The 11,919-nt window shown below is 40.7% G+C and overlaps 1 protein-coding gene across 3 annotated transcripts in view; it reads left to right on the top strand.

Moving 5' to 3' along the window:
• The first annotated feature begins 1,254 nt into the window (after positions 1–1,254).
• Positions 1,255–11,919, top strand: part of MMEL1 (membrane metalloendopeptidase like 1) — a 39,962-nt gene continuing 29,297 nt past the window's right edge. Inside the window, exons 1-2 of one of the 3 annotated variants that reach the window (XM_040586722.1) lie at positions 1,255–1,391; positions 9,351–9,514. In XM_040586722.1, coding sequence (XP_040442656.1) covers positions 9,361–9,514 — 154 coding nt within the window. In that variant the 5' untranslated portion in view covers positions 1,255–1,391; positions 9,351–9,360. Of the gene's footprint in view, positions 1,392–8,597; positions 9,219–9,350; positions 9,515–11,919 lie in introns of those variants that run through there. The other 2 variants (XM_040586723.1, XM_040586721.1) reach the window with 2 other exon arrangements.

Here is an 11,919-nt window from a genome sequence, read left to right as displayed (position 1 = left end):
CACCCTGTACTGCATGCAGAGTTGGCTGCTACTGGGAGCAAACCATATGCCAGCCAACTGGTACCTAATGGGAAACTCCAGCCAGAGATGCATCTTAGAATCCAAATCCTTTTCTAGTCATCAGTCACATACCTCTGCACCTCCAGAGCCAGGCTTCATTCCTAATGTAAGCCACCTCCAGCCGTTACTACCTGAAAGAACTCACCAGACCTCTCTACCTTCTTTTATCCTGCAGCTCTTGGTACCGCCACAAGCACTTTCCACGCAACCACCAACTCTGCTCGTTCAGGATGCAAGTTCAATACATCTTTGGGCTGAATGATGCAAACCTAGCTTCCACAACAGTGTCCTAACTGTCAGGGGCAGGTGACAAAGAGGTAAGGTGGGGATGAAAAGGGGAAGTTTGCCAAAAGTTAAGCAGATTTTATAAACATTTTAGTAATTCAGGACTTCAGACCATGGACAGACTTGCTGAAACCAAGTGTAACAATTTATTGAAGAGGATCTTATGGTTTGGGCCTCTTATGTTCAATTAAATCATATGTGCATGGTGTTTAAATGCATATGACTACTGGTCTGAATATCGTTTTTTGGAAAGTAGAACTATCTTCTGTCATTTGTAAGATATAAACAGTGCATTTAATGAATATTACAGCTGAATTTTATGTGCTCTGTAGCTGAAAATAATTTCAAGTAAAATATATTAAATTCATTTTATTTGTAATCCATCTTCCCATACAGCAAAATAATGCAAGAATATACCTTTTGAGTCATGCACATATAATTTTAAAATGTTGTGTCATTAAAAATGTAATTGCAATATTCATCACTGTACTGAAATTAAGTACATGGAAAATAAGACACTGGCTTCCAGAAGAAGGTTTCCTACCGTAGATACCTGAAAAATCTCTTGGGAAAGTAGTAAAGCTTATCATGTAAAATGAGAACTTTACTAAGAATTAATTACTGTAGCAGGAGAGACTTTTCTAAATGCTAACAAGCTAGGAAATCACCTTGTCCACTTAAGGACAGCATTGTTTGTGCCTACTGCACGATCTGTTTTCCAGTCTAGATATAAAATCAACTGATTTCAAATATGGTGGAAAGGGTTAATTCTCCCTGAGAAGTCTCTGAGCAGAGCATTTAATTCATTGGGCGTTCTAAGCCACCTGTGTGCGAGAGTGAACGTACAAGGGAAAGAGAAAGGGAGATTTAGGCACAGTATTTTGCAAGACCATTATCGAGGAGAGCCTGTTAAAGAGATCAGTGCTGAAAATACAAATAGGCATTTGTTTCTGACTGCCAGGGAACACAAACATTCCAATTACATCCCAGAAACTACACAAGCCACCTGACCTCTGCAGCTGAAAAACATTCTCCACAAGACAGAGGTAAGACAACTTCACATTTTTACTGCTTCTCTGTGTAAAGTGCATGATGCATTTAGAAATTCATTGCAGAAATCATTGCACACCTTTTATACATAATACCACTAATATCTGACATCTTTTTCTGATGATGATGTTCAAAAGATCACTATCTCTAAAGGGAGGGTTAGAGAAGAGTTTTGAAATATCATCTAAACTTCAGCATTTTCCCAATTCTAATCTGTTTCGGATGTGCATCTACTAGGACTTATTTATGCTACACACATCTGGTAACCAACCAGCTATAAGAAGATATTTGAGTACTGGGAGGGAGTTGATTAGTTTTTTCTTTTAATGCTTGTTGGCAGATGACAGGGTACACTGGCTCTCAAAGACAAACCCATTATTTTTGAGCACAATGAGTTACCCTCTGTAGTAGGCTACAACGAATCAAAGGGTAGCATCCAGCCATTGTCCTGAAGTCATTCATTGTGCTGATTTACTGTGGGCTAGGCTATTAGGCTATTTGGTTGGTTGTTTTTTTTTAAAGTCACCCTATAGCTTCAGATTTTCTTCTGTATCTAAGGTAAATGTGTAAACTAGACTCATTTCTATCACATTTTCTTCAATACTGCTTTAACTCTTCAGAAAGCAACTGCTTAGACTGAAGAGACTGAGATTAATGAAGATATTTACTAACATTCGACAGTACTGGAATAGTGCATACTGTTGTGGTTACTACAACTAGTGATGTTGATAGTAAACAGGACAGTTTTAGACATGCATTATAACTCTTGGTTTAGGTAAGTTTTCCTATTTGGATTAATTCATATACACAGAAGAAAGTACATCTTTGTACCTCTGTAACCTGAACATTGAAACCGGGGTCACAACAAAGGTTAGCTATCTTTCCAGTCTCATGGTTCTTTATTGTACTAAAGACAAAGAGATAAGCCACAAAAGAGTTTTTAAACAGTTTCTTCAAAGAGTTTGCAAGCAGCTCTCCATACCCATGCCTCACACACACACACACACAAATTTGTAATCTGCGTTAAAGAAGAAATGAGAAATATTTCACATGCAAGTGATTTCAGATCTGGTGTTGCACTTATACCAGGATATAGGGATAGATACAGTTGCTAAATTGTACATGGTGAATAAATCTGATTGAAAGGAAAAAAAATATGAAGATTTCACATGTTTAAAAAAATCCACTCTTAAATGATGACCCATCTGTTCCGAGTGTGAAATCTTTGTTATCCATCAGTAGCAGAATCCAAAGCAATAGAATCAAAACGAAATGCAGAGCTACAATGCAAGATAGCATAAGCATGGGCTTTGCCTATTAACACATTCATTTACATTACTTACTGTGCCCCAGCTAGAATTAAGGTGTCCCCCAGTCCTAAAACTCTTACAAGTTAAAGAGAACACAATTATCTCGTGTTGCTGTATTTTGCCCTATTGAAAGAGGAGAGGGCTCAGAAAGAAATCAGAAAGGAAAAAAGCAGACATGTGGGACAAAAAGGTATGCAATTCATTGGTAAACTACTTATCTTTGGTTTGTCACCTATGGATGACTTTTCAAAACAAGCTGCTTTTGCTGTTTGTATCAGAGGCAAGGAAAATTCCACAGAGCAATTCTTGTTGAATTACTATTGGAAGAAGACTGTCCATCCAATACACATTAGAGAGTTTTTGCTTGCTAGATTTTGCAGTGCCCTTCTTTTTGCATGAGAGAGTCAAAAATCCCTGTCTATGTATGGTGTTTGTATGTGTGCAGACATTATAGAATTGGGACATGAAACAGGGAAATTTTCCAGCTAATCAGTTCTAATTTCTAAAGCCAGAGTCAAAGCGTATGATCAACATATACTAAAGCAACACCCTTTCTGCAAGATTTGTGCTGATTTTTCAGAGACATTACTGCACAGTGAAGTGCAGGCAAGGTCCTTTCCAGTCCTTGCTTGGAAGCTGAATCTGCACTGTGTTGGTTTGACAATAGTGCTGCTGCATCAGAACAGAGATAGCTCTTCATACTTTGATGTGCCAGCAGTAGCCAGAACAGAAGGTATTGGCCATTCCAGAGGAATAAATTCATAGAAAAGTTAGGCATCATACCACATCACACTCCACTAGGAGTTGCACTGATTCTCGTGGACCGTCGCCTTGCAAGTAGTTGCCAAGGCCAGCCCATCAGAGCCCTTCAAAAGCCTCGGTGTTAATCACCTTGTATGGAAGTGATATCATGACAGATGTTGCATGCCCACATCACTCAAAAGGCTTTGGATGACTGCCTAAAATCAAGATTTATATGTGACTTTTTGCACAGGCAGAGTATTCATGGCAAAGTGCAAAACCCTGGCATCCATAGGTATGTGATTTTCTCTCACATCTTAGTATGGATCAGTTTATAAGGACATAAAAAGTGTACAGGTAGAGATGGATACCTTGTTTCCATGGTAACAATACTTAAGACACACCATACCAAAGATTATGTCAGCATCATGTCCTGTTTGCTTTTGATTGCTTTAGAACACAGAGTTGTTTATACATTTGATGCAGATGTTTAATACCTGCAGGAGAACCCAGGGCACTGGCTGGGAAATAACTACCCTATTGTTCATGCAGCCCCTGATTTTCCTGGTGTATACAGAGAGCAGCAACCTTTAGAACATCTATTCAGATGACCCAGCACATTCAATTACATCAATACTAAACACAACAAACTTAGTGCAACCTGAATAAATTGTTGGAGAAGGTCATAGCACCGAGGAAAGACTGCAAAACCTCAGGATGGCAGGGAACTAAATTGGGTAATATATTCTCATATAATCCTAGCAGGCACAGGGGTTTTGAGGTACAACGATGGTAAAGCAAACATATGCAAAGAAAGGAAAAGTACAACCCTTCACAGTTTTTATCTTTAGAATCAATTCCGTCTAAATGGAGAGTTGAAGGTTAATCTGACACTGTAGGCAACTAAGACATAGCAACCAAACTTCTGAGAAAGATAGTAGTATCCTTGAATACTATCTTCTCCCAGCGCAGTGCCCCAGGTATACCCATGGTTATTCCAGATTCTCCAAGGGAAATATGAAAGCAAAAATATTCACAGCCCTGATTCAAGTACGGTCTCCCAGGCAAGCGAAGCACCAGCTCAACTATTTGCTGTTCAGGGCAGGAGCTCTCTGACCATAAATTCCTCCCAGACTTGAGAAATTTTCCCAAGGAGAAAAGCGTATGCAAACTCCAGACCAGCTCCCCCTCTGTGCTGGAACTGCAGTACTTCTGTGCGGTTTGGGGTGCCTCATGCCTGAGGAGGCACCTCTTCAGTCATGCATGGGGTCTTAACGCTCACAGTAAGAACAGCCTAAAAGGAGGCAGTCAGCCAGATTGGCTACTCAAGCCCCACCTCTCCATGATCCAGGTGTAAAAATGTATGATTTGAGGCTTTTTTTCAACTGTAACCCTGCCTTCGCAAGCTCTTTACAAGTCCAGACTCCAGTAACAGAACTTCCTTTAGTTACAAAGCAAGCAAAAAGGAAAAAATCCTTTCAAAGTAGCCCAGTACACGCAGCAGATGCCTCATTGCTTCATATGTTGGGCATCTACATTGCTCTGGGGAAAGAGCATGTTTTCCAATAACTGGCAGCTCCTAGTGTTTGTTTCCAGGAGAAGAAACCCCCAGATCAGTGTTCACCTTCATGTTATCGAAAAGAGAGATTACACTTTTAAAGCTAATTTATAAAATCAGGGTCTAATGGATTATGAACTAGACCAGCGGATGAAAGGCCCGTACGTGAAAATTTCTGCAGGCAGTAACTTCGACAAGCCACAACACTTTCCTGTGGCTCAGCTTCTGCATTAGGTATAAAGGAACTGAACGTCCTCTAGCAATTTCTGGTTGAAATGCACTGCAGAAAGCAAATTTTATAAATAATTCAGTTGAATGTGAGATTTAGGAAAAGAAAAAAAAAAACACCAAAACCCAAAACAACTTCAACTTTGCATCATCAGATCTCCTTTGCCATAAAGGCTACAGGGTGATACTGGCTGTGTCAGAAACCAAAATAGGTCCTTCCCCTTCAGAGCAACAAACAGCACAGGGACCTCACCACACTAGTGGAGAACTGTCAAAATGACAGATTACTCTATTTCAGTGACCACACAAAGTTGCTCAAGACAATCAAAATTGATGATTCTGCAAATATGTCCTTTACAGTTGCTGGTGCTTCCCCTCATACAGAAGAGGGGCGGTTTGTTTTGGTTTTTTTTTTTAAACTCTCTGACAGCACAGCAATTTAAATACATCTTACCCGATTTCCCATCATAAAGAGAAATATCTAGTGAAAACAAGATACAACATACTTAAATCAAAATCATGCTGTCTAGTGTTGCTATCTCTGTGTCTAACAATGTATATTTTATAGCTCATGTCACCCCTCACAAGCTTCATCACAAACCAGAAATGTATCGTGTCACCAGATCCTCTCACACCCATAAAAGTCCTTTGCAAAAGATTTAAGTCTTCCCACCTTCAGCGTGCCTATACTGAGGTACTGAGGGCATAATTCTGCCCTCACATACATTATTACAGCTCCCTTGGCTGCCTTTAATATAAGCTCTGCTTGCCCCTCCTTAAGAAGGGAATTTGCTGATAGATGCATCAAGTAGAAAAAAAAAAATAGATTTCCTTCAGAGTTAAAAGGTACAAAAGGATTCTCTTCAGGAACATCTACATCCATTTTTCCCAGTGTATTTTGTCAGCAAAAATACTCAGTTTATTTCACCAGTATCTTAAGAACAATGACCAATTCCAGCTTCTTTAGGTCCAGCACATGGGATGTGATTATCTGCTGTCTGTATACTCTGTATAATTTAATCACTTGAAAGCACACACTTGTAGGATGTTGCAACAGTTGCTCCTAAGCCTACGGACTGTTGGGACTGTGTTCTGGGGTTGTATTCGGAGCCTGTACTGGCTCTGCCTTGCCGTCAAGCACATCCTGGTGGCTTTCAATTGACTTGGTTATACTTGCCTGGAAAAGAAAATGTATATCTACCCAAGACACTTAAATTATATGCTGTGTTTGCCAATCAATCCAAATTTGAATCTTAAGAGGATAAAACTAACTTTTCCCAACAGAAAATGGCATTAATAATCAGGGATTTCCTTTGCTTCTCTGCAGCTGCAGGCTTCTAGGTGACTGCTTTGGGTTATGCGCTGCTATTGTTCACCCAGATGCTGACTCAGTGTAGAAGAACAGGTAAAAAAATAATTTAAAATAGGACCTGAAGGAACATGATAAACTTACTAATCCGTCTTCTGCCTTTTCTGACATTCTCTAACCCAAAACAGGCTCAGTAGTACCTACACCCTTTGTCACTAATACCTGCCTGAGACCTGACAATGGAAGTATTTTCATTACAAATACTAAGCAGTTTATTTCAAAGTTAAACTGTAAAGGCAAAAGAAATACAAAATATTTGTCACTACTGATTTTCCAGGCTCACGTTCAGATTGGTCTAACATAACCTTTAGAAAAGCAAGCCAATGCCATTGCTACACCCAAAAGTTCCTTGCACTTCCTAGTGGAAACAGTACACCTTTTCCTCAGCTCTGCACAGAAGCAAAGCCATTAGAGATACAGGAAGAGATTCTTGATATAGTTCCCACTTCCTCCCAAAATTAAAACAAAACAAAAAAAGGAGGAAAAAAAGTATTTTCTTTATGATTAGGTCAATTCTTTTTGAGGGAATCTATGAATTTTCTGGGGACGTAAGAGAGATGTACGTTCTTGGTGCTCATGTATAACCTCAAGTCACTTTGGGCCATTTTCAAAATATTTATTACAGATGTTATTTAGGACTTTGCAAGTCCTCTTATCCCTTGATTACATGGGGGGCTAGGGTCTGCACCCTGAGTAGCCAGCAGCCTGAATCACTCATAGCATTCCTAGCCTCAGAGACCACCTTAGTCACAGTGGCTACAACTGGCACACATAGAAAGCAGTAGGAATAAATTCTAGATTCTTGGCATCTTGATTCTCCACCTGTGAAATGGGAAAATAATGCCCTTCAGGATCTTATAGCCACATTACAGGAATAACTACATTAAATCCTGTGTAGGTGCTTGTCTGTTGCAGTATTGTGCACCTGAACTAGGTAGACCTTCCTCAGAGCCACCTACATCGTAAGGTAACAATAAAACTGTTCAGCAATAAGGAAATTAATACATACAAAGGAAACTAGTCTTTTGTTAGCTGTAGAGCTTCATACAAACAGAAATAAGAGATCGCTTAGCTCATCATTAAATGTACAGCTTTGTCCTTAAAAGCAACCTTCCCTTCTGTAGCTAGTTTTCACATATGGACAGCCAGGATCTGCAAAGTGTATGCATTTCTTTCAGATCTTTGTGTTCTTATACTTCTCTTCAGATGGTGGGATGAGAATAGCAGCCTTCACACTTGACAGAAGCCTAAGATAACATGACTGCAGAAAAAAAAAAAAAAAAGGCAAATTCTCACAGGGGTTTTGAGGCAGAATACTGACTAGAAGAGGAGACTTAGACTCCTGGCAGAAGAAACTGGCATTCATTGTTTCCTACCCCATTCACGGAAACAGGTCTGCGTTCACATTCTTGGAACACTCCGCGTGCGCGTTCCCGGTAAACAGGACTGCCACAAAGAAATCCCTGCTCTGCCTTCAGCACTTCATCCTGAACATGCACAAAAACTTGGGAGTGCTGCTGAAGCACTCAGGTCCAGAGAGGTACCGACCTTAAAATTTATAGAGTGTGAACTTTGGCAGTGAGTTACGCTAGTTCAATAAACCAGCCTGCAGGGAAGAAAGAAAACCCAACCTGCTTCTCTCTCATTCCAAAGTCAGTTCTGCAAAAGAATAAAATAAAACCCAAGGGAAATCACATGCCTATCCTGCCCTTTTACTGTGTTTCCCAGTTGTTACTGGACAGATTTCCAAGCAGTAGTGTAAAAGGATTCTGTGCATTGCCTGCAATGATCTATAAATCGGGTGTTTTCAAACAAGAAGCTGTTCCACTGCACCCAAAAGCTGCCAGCACTCTCAGAGCCGCTGGGATTCAGCAGGTTTGCACCTCCCTGACTTCACACTCCTCCTGTGAGCACAGCGGCCAAATAACCCGGTGGGAGATTTCGGGAAAGCTGGAGGAAACTTGTGAGGAGCTGCAGCTTGTGCTGCTAGCAGGCTGAGAGTGCCCAGCCCTGCCTGCTGCTGCGATGCAACCCCTCCTCCCCCTGCTGCTCAGGAGCATTTGCCTGGAGCTGGGAACTGCAGACGGCTGAGCTCCCAAGTTTGAGCATGGCTCCGAGAAGACTGAGAAGCTGGAGGTCACACACTCCTGCGGACCTGGGAGCTGACACATGGTCTAGGCGCCTTCGACTTGCCAAACCCTTCATCTGCGCGAAGGACAGAGTGGACACAGCCCGAAGGCACTCGCACCTGGAAGGATCTCTTTTTGGATTCTGCTGCTGCTAACAGAGCTCTACAGACCTACTCGTATCCACAGAGGAAAAAAAGTGGAAATTTCTTTGAAACAGCAAGATACTTTTCAAAGTGGGGAGTGGAAGCAGGCGGTTTCTCCCCTCCTTCCCTGTTTGGGAGAAAGGAGTTGCCCAACCTGGTCATGAGACTTTTCCATACTTCCCAAAGCAGGCTCCTCAAGTTATGACGCTGCACCACTGAGAGCCCAGGGTAGTGTAGTCCAGAACAGCCCCCCAGCAGCGCACCCTGGGCACAGGCAGCCTGGTAGGCACAGGAGATGGAGCATGAGGGTGGAAAATCTGTGGACAATCAAATGGACAAATACATGTAATAATTTGGAAGTTTTCTTTATCAGTCTTTGCTTTTATTCTGCCTCCTTTTTCCTCTCTGATTTGTTATGCATTTGTATGGATTTATCTGTGCTGTTAATTCTTTCTTACTCTCCTCTCCTCAATCTAGAGTTACCATAATGGGGAAATCAGAAAGTCAAATGGATATTGTGGAAAAATCAACAAAATCTGGGAAGAAATCCTGGAGCTTTGTGGCAATCAGTCTGGCTGTCTTGCTGCTCCTCATGACTTGTGCAGTGGTCGCCCTGGTGATCCTGTATGCCAGCAGCAGAGGTAAGGAACCTGTGAATAATTCTCCTCTTCCCTCTGCAAACATACAAGTCTTTTTGCAGAGCTGAACGAAAACAAAAATACAGGGAGTGCGCTCACCTCTGTGAGGGACTCTGCTATCTCTGCTTTGTTGCAAGCTCATGCACAGAGAGGATTATGTTGGATTTTATTTCTTTTTTAAATTATGTGATGTAAGATTCTATGTTTTTAATTAATTCTACGCATTTTACTGAACTCTGCATTGTTTTGACAAAGGTAAAAAAATGTTGCAGTATTTTAGAGGGGAAGGTATGTCTCTCTGCATCTGTATCTAAAGCTTGACAGTTCCTTATTTTATAGAAGCCTGAGTCAGGATTCATTATTGCCAGGAGTTATAAAGCAACAGCTGCTTAGAAGATCTAAAGAGCAGATTGCTTATGACAATATGAAACCTTTAAAAAAAACCACAACAAACAAAACAAACAACAACCCAGTGTGCTGCTGCAGAAAGGGAGACTATTTTCTTGTATTACATCAGGCAATGTTGATCTCTAGGTGAGATTTAGTTCAGTGACTTTCATGCAATGGCTTGCCAGGAACCTGACAATGAAGCGTATTACTTTGAGTTGCTTTACCTAAATATGTTTTCTGCAGAGCATGCTTACTCTCAAAACTAAGTTTTCCCACTAACACACCAAATGCAAAGTCCTATTTAAAAATTCTGTGAAGCAATTAACATGATTGGTAGCAGCACTGCCTCACGTCTGTCATTTCCATGAATGCCTCTTAGATTCAGAGTTTTGCTAAAACACTAGAGAATAAAACTAAGTATAAATAGCAAAACTAAAGCAAGGCATTGCTGTGCTCCTTAACATTGTCTCTGCATCCCCTGCTTGCAGTGAACTGCTTGCTTCAGCACTTGTAAGTAAAACACTGCAGAATTCTGAGTAATAATTAATGAGAAAAGCCTTTTCATTGTTTACTTCTTTTGCTACCAGCAATTGAATGTTACCAGCATTTGTTCCAGTGTTAGATGAAATCTCTTGAGTGTTTTGTATTCATAATACTCATCAGAAAGTTTTTTCCATTAGCTCAGTTGACAGGATGAAAGAAAATCCCCAGAGCTAGGTGCAAGGGTAGGAGTTTCTGTATCAAAATATTGAGCTATGCAGAACTGCATTGCTTGCATGCATAAAGAATTTGAGAAATTTCTACATCTTGCTTCTTGGGTTCAAGCAAATCAGAATTCAGTTATTAATGGCATTTGCTCGAATGTTGGTGTCTCATCCAAATCCATGGGAAGCATCTGTGTATGTAAAGCAAGTGGTAACTATTACATGTCTTTGATGGAAGGCTTATCGGTGAGAAAGCAGTTCCAAAATCTAAATATTTTGCAGTTTCATATCAGCAATTAAACTTTCATTGGAAATGTTTCCCGCATTCAGACATTCTTGAGCAAAATGTGAGTACAAGGTGATTGCTCGTCCTGTACAGCGTGCAGCTCCTCCCGGCTGTTTTCTTGTGCCTTAGAGGAGTTTTTTTCAGCACTGCCCTGGAGTTAGTTTTCTGCCTCGCTGTTTCATTTGAGCATACATGGTTGAACTAGGGCAATAGGAGGCACTGGTATATAGTTATACCCTAGAGCAGCCACGAGCTTTAGGTAATCTGCAGGTAGGAACGGAGCAGCAGGAACTTATGGCAACACCGTCTTTTCTTTAGATGCGTGCCTATATGCACTCTTCGGGTCTAAAACTGAGAAAGCAAGAGCTCTTCAGCGCAATCAGTGAGCGTTCCCACAGAACAGCTACATTTCTTGTCTTGAAAGGTTTTGTTCAAGTACCCCACTTGGTTCTGTTCTGATGTTAAATCCAAAGGCCCATACCCAATGCTCTATCAAAAGTCTGAAGTCTCTCTTAGTTTCACCTAGTGAAAAGCACATATTGGTCAAAGCTGTGTAACAAACGCAAATCCTACACAGCAACAGGATAAAAATGTAGCTGAGCAGCATTCTTATGCTAGAACCAAGAATGTTATCCTTAGGATGCTTTCATTTCTAATTTCACTCAAATGTTAATTTTGAAATGTGTGTGTGGGATGCTGGATTGTTTACTCTGAGCAGATACATTATTTGCCACTTCATCTTTGTACATCCTTTATCAGAATGACACTACCCAGACAGGTTTCAAAAAAGTAATTCTGTTCAGCTAATGGAAAATTAAAAGGATTACCTGTCCTGCCTTATGTTCTCTCTTCTTTTAATATATGAATGTATATCTAGGCTTCGTGGTTCAGGGAGTATATTTTTGTTCTGCTTTGTATAGCTTGCAGAAGAGCATGCACCACAGGTGTGTGAAACGGGCCTGTGGTTATAGCAGTAATGACTCTAATACGTGTTAATACTGACTGTGATTTATATACCCAGCCAACAA

This window comes from Falco naumanni, chromosome 3 (genome assembly GCF_017639655.2).
Source record: "Falco naumanni isolate bFalNau1 chromosome 3, bFalNau1.pat, whole genome shotgun sequence".
NCBI lineage: Eukaryota > Metazoa > Chordata > Aves > Falconiformes > Falconidae > Falco > Falco naumanni.
This window is presented reverse-complemented; position numbering and strand designations above follow the sequence as displayed.